This window comes from Podarcis filfolensis (assembly GCF_964270895.1).
Source record: "Podarcis filfolensis genome assembly, chromosome: 4".
Taxonomy (NCBI): Eukaryota; Metazoa; Chordata; class Lepidosauria; order Squamata; family Lacertidae; genus Podarcis; species Podarcis filfolensis.
Genome location: NC_139607.1, coordinates 58489251 through 58504187, shown reverse-complemented (window position 1 = coordinate 58504187; position 14937 = coordinate 58489251). Strand labels below are relative to the sequence as shown.

Sequence of the window (14937 nt, the reverse complement as noted above, 5' to 3'; positions counted from 1 at the left end):
TGACTCCTGAGTCCTTCTGCTCGCCTGTGCCAGCCGCCACATCAGCTTCAGTGAGTATCTGCCTGGTGAAGCCATTGGTGTAATGTGGGAGCCTTATTTTCCAGTTTTACAAAAGCTTTTAAAGCAAATGCAAGTCTCTTGGAAGAGAATGGGCCATTGATTTTGACACTGGTATTCAGAATCCCATAAAATTAAGTGATTCTCTTTTGGAAGGATGACTACATTAAGCAAATTAATCTCCCTGAACATAAAATGTGCTGCAGGAAGGGAAGGGTTTGTATGCACCCATTAAGAAGGAGCAAGAACGCAGGAGGTTCCCTTTGGGCACCAAAATATTTCTGATTGGATGATTTGCCAGGAGAAGAGAAATGTGCGAGCTGGTGAACAAGCTTACTTCTTGGTCAACTCACTGCTATGTTTTCAACAATTCAGCCCCTGTAAAGCTAGTTCTGGTGTCCTCCCTCTTGTAAGTCGCATGGAGTTGAGGTTGCTGGAGGATTTTCTGCTTTCACAAGGGCTATGAACTCTTAGGTCCTGATTCATAAATACCCCATGAACCAACATAGCCAAAAATCAGGGATTATTATTTTTTGTTCAGATATTTCTAAATCACAATTTCATAGAAGAGATAACAAAGCAGTGTACAGCTTGAGAACAAGTACTATAACAAGAACATCATTAAAAGCATCAAGAGCGTATCAGCAAAGCTGGCTGATAAAAAATAAATCAAATTGCAAAGGCCTAAACAATACAGTTTTTGCTGTAGAACTGTGGTGAAGCAACATCTGGATGGCACCACATTGGCCACCCATTTCTTTTTGCTTGCTTTTCCACCTTGCTTTTCCATAACTGAAGGCTCTATATACATATAAGTATGCCTGTCACTATTGCTAGGATGTTCTTCTTTCCCCTCCCCCTTAATTTTTACTATATACTTTTGAGAAGAGGTTTTCAGCACAGAGGACAGGAGGTGTAAATGTGCTACTGGTTGAGGTGCTGACGTTGTTATAATTGTATTTTCCATTCCCCGTCTAAATCATCACTAACTTTCATTCTTCTTTTCTGGAAGGTCTGTAGTACACTGGACTTCCTGAGAGCCAGAGTTAATCCCTGCATCACATTCCTCAAGAGTAATAATCAGCATTTAATACTGGGAAATATTAACAGAACTAATGCTTACAGCCAGACCCAAGACAGCCATAAACCGTATCTTGTGCTTTGTTAGGTTATGCTAACTAAAGAATTATCTGTCTAGCTTATTAGCATTTGGTGAGGCAGACAGCCTTAAGATGCCAAGTTATGCTTTTCTATGAGCACAAATGGGGGTTGTATGAGATCAGTGCTTATTAGATTGCACCTATGGTAAATACGCACTGCAGGAAAGACAACACAGAGCCTCATGTACCACTAAGACAAAGGATAAAGAAATGGGAGATCATGTGCTGGTCTTCTGAACAGGAATGATGTTCATCCACCTGCTTTTATAACATTGGCTTTTATTTGTCCCGTGTGCAAAATCTTTTTTTAAATATGGCCATAAACTGTTTCATCACCATAAGTGCTCCTTTGGAACTAGGTTAGTATCTTAGGATAACTGTTGAGAGACTTTAGTGAGCTGTTCACATCTCAAATATTCATCCAGCTTTGTTCACAAGGCGCTTCTTTTTATTCATGCATGGCATTTTCCTGCTTTGTTAAGAATTATGGGGCAGAATGCATCCATTCTGAGCCATGCAGTTGTGGAAGCACTCCACCTAGTCCATAGCTGCTTCCAACCATTCTGGGCTTTTTGACATTATAGAACTGGGCATTCAACATAATATATGCTCTCTTTGTAAAGGCAGCCTTCTGATCTGGTCTCAAAAAGCAGGTTGTGGTTGACTTTGTTAGCAAGTTTAGTGGCTGTGTCTCTGTGGAGATGTTTTGCAGATATTGGCATACATAATAAATAACCATTTCCTGAAAGCATCTCAGTTCTTTAAGCTAAGGCTTTCAACTTTATGATGGCATTTACCTTCTTTGCCCCATGCTACGTGATTATTGGTCATTAAATTTGAAAAATTTGAAAAATGGGGATGTTCAACTATGTTGAGATCCACAATTTGGGAAAGCTCTAGATGAATGCTTTCTTCATTACAGGTGTGTGTGTGTGCAGGCACAATCTGCTTTAAATCTGTTTTGTGGACATGTCTATCACAACTTTAGTTTTGGGAGCTCCAGAAGAGCACTACGTTCAGTTAACGACCACCACAAAATGATGCAGGAAAAATAAAAGGTGCATTGGACCCTTAAGCACTATTAAATACTTCATAAATCTCATTAACAGACTATTACAAAAATCACTGTCAATGGGAGAAACTGTTTGTCTTGCCTGAAGCCATTGATCATGGCCTCCATTAAATGAATGATAAACTCCCTGTTGTCTTCATTGGAAGTGTGATCAAACTCTTTCGTTCCTTTTTTATCAATGTTGCTACCACATTGTTATGAATCATAATGTCAAATAATGTTATGGTCATGAGAATTAGAGCAAATATGTTCTAGGAGATAAGGTTTGTATTAAATGCAGGTCCTAACCTGTCCCTATTATATCTAACTTCCTTCTTGAGCTTCTTTAGTAGCTGGAGATTAAGAAAAGTTTCAGTCCCCTCAGCTATGTTTTACTGTATCCATCCAGCAGTGCCCTTGACCATAAGCAATGACCAACTGTACACTAATTCTTAGGAAGATTTTTTTTTATAAAAAAAAGGAATGTGGAGGGGAGGGAGGAATTTTACTACTTTTAAATGAGTGTTTGATGCATCATTTTGGTTTACCTGATTAATGTGCACAGCAAACTCAGCCACGAGAGTTGTAATGTTTCTGCAAGCTTCCCTAAAGCGAAGCTCAGCCATTAATTCAATGGCACATGTCAGCTCAGCAGAACAAGGTCACTCTTCTCCTTCAAGGGGAACCTTTTTAGAAATAATAAAACTGACAGAAAGTTCTTTTTTGCATGCTTTATATCACCTGAGGTTGAGTGCTGCAGTGAATATAGCAGGGCTTATAAACAACCTCATGCCCAAGCAGCCCCCAACCTACCAGGTTTTTTGAACCTAAACTTTTTATTTTTTTAAAAGCCAATGACAGCTTTATGCACAGCTAATATGCCATATCATGTAATCCTAAATAAATAAAAATAAGTAAATCTTTTCTTAGGATTTTTGGAGGAGAAGGTTTGTAAGCTCAATGAGCACAAATGGCTGATGTTGCAGGCAGCAGGTTAATAAGGAAGAAAAATATAGAGTGAAGGACTTTGTGTAGTCAATTCCACAGAGGTTTCACCTTTGAGTGCAAAGTGAGGAAAATTTATTTCAAATATTATTGGATTGCCCTGTCTCCAGTTCATTTATATAGCGGACTGTAAATCTGTAAAAGGACTTTTTAAATGTAAAGTAAATGCAAGGTTGATCCAGCGCACTGAAGTTTACAAATAACTAGGACCAGCTGAGTAGCTGTTTGACAGATGTTAAAAACTGAAACTTGCTGACTTAGATGCAGAAAAGAAAGAGCAAAGTGTAATCAAAACCCCAGTACTGAAGCTACTCCATGTTTGGCCCACCACCACATTTTTTAGAGCAGGAATGGAACCAAATGTACTGTATAGGTTATTCAAGTGACATGGGTTCAGTATGCAGATGGCCTGGATACATTGGGTGTCCAGTTAAGTCATACTGGGAGCAGACTTAATGAAATCTATGCTCGTAAGCTTGACTAATGGTGGATATCACTCATAGGATATCCATGTGGGCTCTGTAATCTCTCCTACAGTTTAAATGACACTGGGTTAAACTGAACATTGCACTATTACAAACATTCCATCTATGCAGGCATATCAGACAGGAGAATTCCCCTTCCCTTTCCCCATGAGCTGTTCAGAGGGGGTTCTCCTGACCCCTGCAAGCCACTTGGGGGGCATGCAGGGGAGGCGAGGAGGAGAAGCCCTTTGCAGAGGGCTTCCACTGACAGGATTTGCTAGGCGAATCCCACACAGAACTTATTTTACACACACACACACAGACTGTAAAAACATCTGGCCTTGGGACTTTCTCATAGAGAGTGTTTTTGACTGAGTTATATTTTTGTTGAGTTTATTCTTGGTATCTATTCTATTATTTTTATTCACTTCTCTGTTGCTGAAAAGCACTTTGATGTTGGAAAAGCAGTAGATATACTTATTCTAAAAAAGTACATCAATTAATAAGAGCTTGAGTTCTTATCAATTAATGCCTCGGCAAGTTGATCCCAGTTGAACAACATGTCCTCTGTAAAAAGACTAGCCACTTTACCAATGCATTTACACTATAAAAGAGCAAATTATGCAGTCACCTAAGTGAGTAGGCAGGCAAATTCTGTACTCACAATAGCCTAACATCCAAAGATGTGGACAAAGCAGTGTCAGGGGCATGGCTCACAACTCTTCTGCCCTCTTTCCTTTGAAGTGATATTTTTCTCTAAATTGTTGCTCCTTGTTCTGAATCTCAGATATTTTTCAAATTAGATAAGCAGATATTTTATCTAATTAAGCTCACACACATTCACATTATGTACAGTGATCTAGTGCAGCAACCCTCAGAAAAATCTGCCATGCAGAATAGGGTAAATTCTGTCTGAGTATCATAATCATTTTTATTTATTTTAAAAAATGAGGTTAGTAGATTAGAACCATCTGGTTTGGATTACTGGAAGTTTTCTGTCACCATTAAAAAAACCTTCAACCACATCCTCTTGCTGCACTTATTTTTTTTAAAAAATGATGCCTGACATACATGTAGCACAATCTTAGATGGGGGACAGCGAGCTCTGGAAATGCAACACGAAAACCAAAATGAACCTTAAAATCCCATTCACCTTCTGGGAATATAATAGCAAAACTGATGATGGCACAATTCATTATGATTTTGAATCTCTACAATCACAGGGTGACAGATTAGCTAACTGGACCTAAACTACCATCACAACAATATATTCTAACATGATTTTAAATTGTCTTTTGTCACCTGTATTACAACTTCTGAAATCGTCTTTAGTGTTAAATAAATAAATAAATCTTAAAATGAGAATGTTATGATATATGAACACAACTGAAGAAACATGTAAATTTAAAACAAGGAACATCTCAGTGAAAAAATTAAAAAATTAAAAACATCAACAAGCAATCATGAACAGGAAACCATTAAGAAGCTATCCTCTGCAGGCCTCACTGAAATAAATAGGAGCTACCACGGTAAACAAAGTTTTCTAGGGGATTGTTTTGGCTCAACTGTCTACACAGAATACAAGAAAATAAGCAGTATTGTTGGCTGCAGAAACTTTGACTAATGGACACCCCCCCACACACACTTGTGTGATGATGAAGCAGCTGATGTTAGCTCTGACCCAGTTTAATTTACAAGGCCTGCAGGAAACAGGAAAACCTTATCTGTAATGTCACCTGAAGTTCTTTTTTTAACTGAATATGAAGACAAGTTTCTATGCATGTGGGTGTCATCCGATAATGCTTACAGGTATTTCCAGCAAAAATCATCATACCCAGATGTTATCTGTTTGTGGCTGTTTTGCAGAACTTGCAAATACCTTGACAGTCTTCTTGGAGGATTGTACTAAAGACCTTTGATGACAGACCTATGTGCCATCTCTGCCTCTAAGCATAAATTTACACAGTTGGAAGCCAGAAAAATGTAGCTTTATCATCAGCTCATCAGCTCTCATTATTGTAGGAATAAATGCAAATGGGGGGGGGGGGGAGGAGTGTGACTGCCAGATAGGTTGTAGAAACCAGCTACAATGATATGAGTAGCTGATTAATTATGGGCTCAATTTCTTTATGAAATCTAAACTTTTCTGTTTTAAATCTGAATCTCCTAAATGCCTTTGAAATAACATTAGAAAGCTTAACCCTGGTTAATATTCATTAATGGTATACAGTCTCCACATTGCATATCTTGGTCTTTAAAACTCACAATTATATTTTGAATATTGAATGTTTAGCATGACAGTAACTTTTATTTTTGTATCTGCTATTTTGGAATTCATTGTATCCACCATTAAACAGGAGAACGACATAGCAAATTTATGAAGAATCTATCTGATCCATAAGTACAACTTTGTTTCATTTTTAAAAATAAAATAACAAACCACTGAATTGCTCCACCACCTCCTAAGAAAAAATTGGGACATTCTCCCCCTTTCGCTGCACTAACTTCCTGTTGCTACTTGCTGACTTGCATGCTCCCCCACACCATCCCACCGCCACCACCAGTTGCTGGTTTGTACCCCCCCATCCCGCTGCCGCCACTGCTTGTCTGCTAGCCCGCCCCCCCCATCGCGCCACCGCTTGCACATACGCCACCTTAGTGGCTTGTGTGTGTGCATGCCCACTACTGCATGCCACACTGCACCACCACTCAGCTGTGTGCCAGGGGCTCACCGCCACCACCACACACTGATTTACTTCTAGAAGTGGCACTGTACATCATGAAGCTGCGGCCCTTTTTCGTGCATGTTGTGGTAGGTGGCAGCGGCCAGCCACCCAAGGTGCTCTACAGCTTCTGTAATTCCAGGAATGTCCCGGAAAAAATGGGGCAGTTAGGTAGTAAAGGTAAAGGTAAAGGGACCCCTGACCATTAGGTCCAGTCGTGGCCAACTCTGGGGTTGTGGCGCTCATCTCACTTTATTGGCCGAGTGAGCCAGTGTACAGCTTCCGGGTTATGTGGCCAGCATGACTAAGCCACTTCTGGCAAACCAGAGCAACGCAAGGAGACGCCGTGTACCTTCCCGCTGGAGTGGTACCTATTTATTTGCACTTTGATGTGCTTTCGAACTGCTAGGTTGGCAGGAGCAAGGACTGAGCAATGGGGATTCAAGCCGCGACCTTCTGATCGGCAAGTCCTAGGCTTTGTGGTTTAACCCACAGAGTTGCAATGCACTTAAAACTTTGTTCACAAGCATATGCTCATGATTTGAGAACTGCAACAGGAAGTAATGACCTGCACGTGTGAATGAGTCACCATGGATAGAACTTAAAATACAGTTTTTGAGTCAGTTTATGCAATCAGGATCCTGTCTGAAACTGAAATGTACAAAAATCAAGTAAATCAGCCCTTAAATTCCAGCAATTTTGATTGTGGTTGTGCCCCATCCTCCATCCATTCCTGGACAAAGTTAAACTCATTCATCCTCATCAAGCAGCTTTTTCCATTTGTAGGAGAATAGAATTCTCCACTGGCTACCACTTCCCTGCTTTTAGGAATGAAGGGAGCAGCTCTTTACATGCTACTGTGTGAAGTGTGTCTCTGTGTGCACATTAGCCTGTAAGCCCTGCAGTTTGAGGTTTTTTCTAAAAGCGCTTTTGCAGACATTGTTTTGCAGGTGTCCACACCTGCATGCTTTGCAGACAACATGAGCAGTTGCCACGCAGAGGTCATAGACCCTCTAGCACATCAATTTCTTTGCTCCCTCCCTGTTCAATGCACACTGTACTCTATGAAAAAATGCTTATAGGTTTATTGAGATGCCAAAAGTCCAGTAGCACAGGCTACACATACAGTTATACTGCACTCAGTGTTTGCCCAGAGGCTTCCTTCAGTTGTGCCACACAAGCAACTACGTATCTTTTTTACTTTTGGCATTGTGCTCAGAGTGTTCCTGCCCTAGCACCAGACAGGCCTGGAACATCACACAGTTTGATTTGTTCAACAAGGAATGCAAAAAAAAGACCCTCTGGCACTTCAGGCTTCCAATATATCTGTTCCCTTTTATACCAGTTAATTCCATTAGAGTCATGGTGGTTTTTAAAATGTCACCATACAGCTGTGTTTTGTCCAAATGCACAAAACGGATGCACTTCATATCTATCAAACTGCTACCATAAGCATCAGATAAATGGCTCTTGGTGGAAAAGTTTTTAGTGGTTACAACACTAAGTTGATTGAAGTTTCGATAAACTGGAGTGATTACTTAAAAAGCAACACCACAATAAATACCATGGCAGAAGCCAGCCCCTTCCCAATTGTGTTTGTGTGCAGATGAGAAAGAGTTAATGGTGGCTGTTTCCATCTGTCCTTTTAAAGAGCATAAACACTTAAGGGAGGCTGTTTCCGCCCCCTCCTTTCAAATAGCAAAACATTAGTGAAGCCTATGCAATTCTCTGAAGACTAAAATATACCAATATACTTAGGGATTTTTTTTACAAAACCAATTGATTATCTTCAAAGTAATCCCAACACCAAATGGCTCAGGTACCTCTCAGGTTAATATCTTCATGGAAGGATGTGGGGGAGTATCTACACAAGTGCAGTCCAACAATGTCACAAAACTCTCCCCAAGAGGAGGTTCCCATATGGCATTCTCACTTTCCACACAAGGAAATGTAAGATGTAAGATGGCTTATAACTGTTCTACAGAAAGGTGCTTTCAGAACACCAAAAACATGCTATACCAACAATATGAAGATGATAGTGTGTGTATGCTGACCTAAAAAATGCATCTCTGAGAGACACTGAGTGTCTGTGTGTAGCTGCTCAGTTTACCCACTGAAGTGAATAGGGGATTCTTGTTTATACTGAAGCTCAGTTTAAAAGAAAAATAAATGGTTGCTAGATAAATATTGAAACTACTAAGCATGACTGTTACTAGTTTTTGTAGAATGCAATGCCTGACCAGCCAGGAAGGCACGCAAGGAAGTTCCTTGTGAAATCCTGCCAGTTCCTTTGCAACTATAGGTGCATGTTTTAAATGTTTCCCAACCATATGGTTAGTTTGGTAACAATCTTCTTTAGAGGGGAATTGCAAAATTCAGTATGACGAATGCAGAATTGATTTTAGTTAGGTTTTCCCCACTGTTCCCTACTTTTAAACACATAGTGAAAATCAGTATAAAATGTGTGGAAGACACACTGGCTTAGCACCACTATGCTTTTGCATTAACGGTACCCCCCCCCCCCCCGTACGGGCCAGTCGTGACCGACTCTAGGGTTGCGCGCTCATCTCGCTCAAGAGGCCGGGAGCCGGCGCTGTCCAAAGACACTTCCGGGTCACGTGGCCAGCGTGACGAAGCTGCATCTGGCGAGCCAGCACCAGCGCCGCACACGGAAACGCCGTTTACCTTCCCGCTATAAAGCGGTCCCTATTTATCTACTTGCACTTAGGGGTGCTTTCGAACTGCTAGGTGGGCAGGAGCTGGGACCGAACGATGGGAGCTCACCCCGCCATGGGGATTTGAACCACCGACCTTACGATCAGCAAGTCTTAGGCACTGAGGTTTTACCCACAGCACCACCCGTGTCCCCATTGCATTAAACATTATCAAAATATATATCATATCACAATAACAGATAAATGTACTACCCTGTGGTACATTCGTCATTTATTTTGTCATTTCCTTCCCATGAAATTAAATTGATTAAGATAATAAAAAGGTATCAGTAAAATATTGTAGAGAAAATGGGTGGTGGTGGGTACAAACATTGGTGAGCCACAGTGGTGGTTCACTAGAAGGGAAAATATGCTAAGGAGTGGCCATTTAATGTTGCACATAGTAGTTCTAAACTTGTAGAAAGCCAGTCATCTAGAGACTTTCAATGAGCAGTCATAACGCAGAACACAGCCACTCTAGATGATGGAATGATTGTGAAAGTGTGGCAATACAATGCACTTCTGAAGTGTCTGGAGGCATGTCTCCTCCCAGAGGAACCATGTAAGGTGTTTTAAAATTACCATCTTTTCCCAGCCTGCAGAAAGGCTTAAGGAGCAATGTGTCCATGATAATATTTTCTTTCTCACTGAATGTTGTGGCATTCAGGGGCCAGACTTAATTTCTGGACCTATCAGCCCTCTGCAAGGGGTCAGTACATTATAGCTGTAGAATGGAACTCCGACTCCCACCCCCGATGATGGGCAACTGTTTGGTGGAGTTTACTGGAGACTGTGAAAGCCACTAAAGAATAAAGGTTTATTTTTTGAAGGTGAGGCATTGGGGCGAGGTGAGGGTAGGGGCTGGTTTACTATTGCAAGGCAATTCCATTCACCAAGTGTGTGAAAATGTGTTTTTATAAAAATCAATACATACTACTACCTTTACATAAAAACATTTGTATGATAGCTTACAGTATTAATCTAAAATAAACAAAGTTGAAGGAGTGAAAGTCTTTCCAGTGGTGTGATAATCACCTCCTTGCTTAGCAACCATCAGAGTCAGCCTAATACATTTTGCTACCTGAGGCAAAAGACGAGATCACATCCCTTCCCCCATTCCATCCATAGAATCCAACCAGGCTAGCAGTTGAATCTTATTTCAACATTGGCAATGGGATACCGTCTTTCAGGGTGCCCAAGGTCAGCAGATCTAGTTAGAAGGTGGTACACATAGTTCTGATTGCCAACTGACAGGAATAGTCAGGGGCCTCAGGAGAAACAGTTGGAATGCTGTTCGCTCAGCAACTGCTACCTAAGGCAATGGTAGGGCCGGCCCAATGGTGGCCATTGCCCATCATTAAACATATAAGATTAAATAACTTATTGATATCAATTATTAATTCATCCATTTTATTACAGTCCTAATCAGCTTTTAAATCAGCGAAGAGAGGATTGTGTTATCCATTCTATCTTCCCAGAAAATATTGACTTGTTCAAGATTACTGTTGATAGTACAAGTTCATCCATTCTTTCCCCAGAAAGTGGCAGAAAGTGTAATTCAATCTGGGAAAATCCGTTTATCATCAGAAGATCAGTCTTAGGATGCTCAGGAAGTTCATACTTACTGCATGAACTTAAAGGTTTTATGTGTGTAGAAAAATTTTACTCACTGAACCACTTGAAATTAATTAAAATATCTACAGCACATTACAGCTGTAATAGTAGCACCTTGTCTTATACTATTATTTATAATAAGATTTATTAGTCACTTGCTACCTTAAAGATTTCCAAGTGACCTGTGTTTTTAAAAATGGAAAATAAATACATTATACCATCTGAAATTCATATAAAACATTAACATTTTTATACAAACACCTACAATTCACATACACACAATAACAGTCACAGAAAGCTTAGAGTACCAGATAAGAAAAAAAATATGAATCCATCCATAAACTATATCTTGTTGACCCAACCAAAACCCTTTGTTTTTTCAAAAATGAAAATCTGTATTATTCAATCCAGTCGTCAGAACAGATGTGCCAGCAATATTTTTATGCTAGATATAAAGGCCATCAAAAATAAATTACCAAAAAATTGAAAAAGTGGATCTAACTGTGAAAATTCATTTTGAACCCAAAATATTCCCCTCCCCAGTTCCTTTCACAAGTAATGATTTCACACTCATGCAGCAATTTATTCTGCCAAAAATAAAGGGAGGGGAGAGAAATAAAAATACAAGGGCAGAAAAATAATAATTTGGTTGTCTTGTGCTCTTGGCAAGACTCTCCTCTGCTCCTCTTTGCTACTTGAATGTCCTAACCTGGAACAATATTTCCAAAGTTTGCTATTTATGTTCCTATGGGAAAAATCTAACTCTACCATGTCTAACTCTGACATCAGTGGGATTGGAATTTTGACTTAGAATTAAAATGTATGCATTCAATATCTTGGCTATAACTGTATATCTGTATATATCTTTCTATATGTTATCTTTGCCTCTGAATGTAAATGTAAAACACAGGCAGCCAAAACAATGAAGAACTGAACAATAAACATTGTCAAGGGATCAATTATATTATACCTGAAGGCAAAGGGGTACCAAAATAACAAACGTCTGCTACTTCAAATAAAATGCATTCACAATCTGCCATTGTTAGGCTTTACTATAAAAACACTTGCAGCAAAGTGCAACTGACTGTTAAACTAAAAAGTTCACTAAAGATAGAAAAACAAAAGTATTGGTTCACAGAAATAAGCATCTGCAACAATTATGGAATCATAGTGATGCTCCTGTCTAAGCCTTGGCTAGTTCCCAGACAACTTCTTCACACAGCAATTTACAAAGTTTCTGAACACAGTCATGTAACTGAGCACACATCCTTGTGGATAAAATGCCCATTACTTTTTGTCAGTACTAGTCCTAAGACCCCTGTAGGGTCATTTCACAATTAAAGAAGTAGAACTGTGGCGATGACACTTCTGAAGGAGCTACTTTCATATTTTTTAACTAAAAATAACTTAGAATCAAGGTCCCTCACTGGACTGGGAATGAGGGCTACATATAGCCACCAAGACTTGGACTTGTGCAACTCCCTCTGAGGGTGGTGGCCTTTTCTTTTAAGTGGGACCTTTGTAAAATTCTCATTTGGAATTCGCTTACCTAAATCTGGGAATTGCTTAGGGCAGCATGTTGAAGACAATTTCAAGGACACCTCTGCTTGCTTGGTACTTAAGTCTGAAGCCTGTAACATCTACTCCTGGAAGAGAGGGTCTTTGCCACCTCATTTTCATAGGAGGGCCTGTTTGTGTGAAATTACCCTCACCAAAACAAAAACAAAAAACAAAAAACAAAAAAACCACCCACCCCCCTCCAGAAATGAACATTGTCCAGCTGCCCTCAGTCCCAGTGAACTCTGGGCTGTGAATATCAAAAACTTGTAATTTGGTACTATATAACTGAGATTATTTTGAGCACCACAGCTTGGGTTTTTCCATCTAAATGTAATTCCTTCTTAAATGCTAAGTTCTCTTACCTTTGGCTTTTGAGTTTTTTCCTTATCTGAAGCATTCGAAGGTTTTCTCTTCAACATCTTAACATTCAGATTGAATCAAAATACCATTATAAGGCAGAGTTGCTCGATTTGCTCAGCCAAAGTGCAGCAGTGTGAATGATACACAGAGCTCAAATCAGCAAAATAAAACTTCCTTATTCTGCTAAGGATGTGACTTCACTCAGCTTTCTGCTAGGACTGGTTGAAATACTGAAGATAGAGGAAGGAAGACAAAATGAGAAGAAGAAAGAGAGAGAGAGGCTCTGGGTATAACTCAGCAAGCGCTGCTCCTTCAGCTTCTTCCCCACATTTCTTTCACGGCAACTTCCACAGAAACAGTGCTTGATGCACTGTTTCCATACTAGCAGCCTTGTGTGGAAGGGTGAACAAGTCAGGGATACTCGACCCCCTGCAGTGTTCTATAGCTTTGTCAACAATTTATAACATCCCAAACAGCAGGATTATAATTATTGTTCTCTTCTTTCAGTGTTACAACCATACTAGGAAGCACCACAGCAACCATGATCTTCTGGCACATCCCTCTCAAAACAAATTAAAAATATATAGTGAGCTGAAGTGTAAAAGAACAAACACTGCCTAGTATGTGATGTTCTAATGAGGGTGGGTAACAAACAATTTATATCCATTCTCCTGTAGCATTACCAGTTGCAGGGAAACAAGCAGAGACTGCTATTGCCTCCTTGTGCAATTCCCAGGAACATCTGGTTGGCCACTGTGGGCAACAGAGGAACTACACTACAGGAACTACTTTTGTTTGATAGATGACCTTGGTCTGATCCAGCAGGACTCTTCTTATATTCTTACATGTTTTCTTTAGAGTAGGTTTTCAGAATTGCATGGGAAGCTAGGCTCATGACTCTTTTGCAACCATTGCTCCAGGGTATATTCCTACAAAAAACATCTAAATGTGCCAAACAATCTTATCCCTAAAAAACAAACTCCTCCCTCGGTTGTCATCCTGGCCAGAAATGGAATCATATTTGTTATTAGCAGCCTACACTTGGTGTGAGCTAGTTTAGATCATGTGATATCAATGAGATTAAAATCGGCTTTACTCCTGGTACTTCTAGTCAACTGGTTTTTAGAGTAATAAACACACACCCCTACCTCACTGGTTTCATATATAAGACTCTAGAGATATAAAATCTAGGAGGGTGCAATGACCACAAGGATGTTCTGTGTTTTGGAAAGTGGCACATTTTAGCTTGTACAGAATAGCATAGTGGTCTTTTGGGACCCATTTGGAATTCTGAGAGTACCATGGGCACCACCCACACTTATTGCCTCTTTTCCTGCTCCTGCTAATCTCTCCTCCCCAAATAGAGAAAAAAACATGCATGTGTGCATGCACACTCCTCAATTTTACAAGTTATTTGAGTAAAAGTTGGATCCAGTAGAACTAACATGGAATTTAAACAGTCATAGAGAATTTTCTCTCTTTTTTAAAAAGGTTAGACTTCAACATCAGCCAGCACCAACCAACAAAAATATAACTTGGACCTATTTGTCTGGAATTTTGGAAGACTTTATATAGAAGGGCCTGCTATGCCTACAAATTTCATTCACTTCTGTCAAAAAAAAGTGTGTGAGAGAGACAGAGCTATAGTCATTTGTTGATGCAAGTCAATAAAGCGGCACAGAGCTTCAGATTTTCAAAATTAAGGTGCTGATATCAATCTAAGGCAAAGCAGCACAAACTAAAATGGGCCACTTTCCAAAACACCAAACAGGAGTGTGAACCTACTCCTGTGGTCATTGCACCCTCCTAGATTATATCTCTATAGTCTTATATATGAAACCAGGTGTGTGTGTGTGTGTGTGTGTGTGTGGTGTACTGTTCAGCTCTTAGCACAATGCTTCATGGATTAAAAACAAATCAAAACTTTGTCAAAAGACCCAAAGACATATCAACAGTTGCTAAGATAATATTTTAACCTTCAGTTATATACCCTCTCCCTCCGCCCTTGTAAAATTTGATGCATGAATAAGAAATAATGGATAAGTACTATATCTTTTGAAATGGCCTCTGTCTTTCTGGAGTTAACAATAAATATTCTGGAGAAAGAAAGCTTGAAGCTTATATATCACCCTTCAGATGAGTTATCATTTAATTTTGTTATTCTGGTCACTGTATATATTTATGCAAATCTGAGGAGGCAATATCATGTCAAGATGGGTTAATCAAAAT

General features: G+C 39.7%; 1 protein-coding gene across 3 annotated transcripts in view; it reads right to left on the bottom strand.

Annotated features, from left to right (window-relative positions):
- Positions 1 to 14937, bottom strand: part of SAMSN1 (SAM domain, SH3 domain and nuclear localization signals 1) — a 74264-nt gene that overhangs the window by 26356 nt on the left and 32971 nt on the right. The window contains exon 1 of one of the 3 annotated variants that reach the window (XM_083611678.1): positions 12711 to 12902. The exons of 1 other annotated variant lie outside the window; for it this stretch is intronic. In XM_083611678.1, the coding sequence (XP_083467804.1) occupies positions 12711 to 12767 (57 nt within the window). In that variant the 5' untranslated portion in view covers positions 12768 to 12902. Of the gene's footprint in view, positions 1 to 10209; positions 12450 to 12710; positions 12903 to 14937 lie in introns of those variants that run through there. One more of the 3 variants, XM_083611679.1, reaches the window with a different exon arrangement.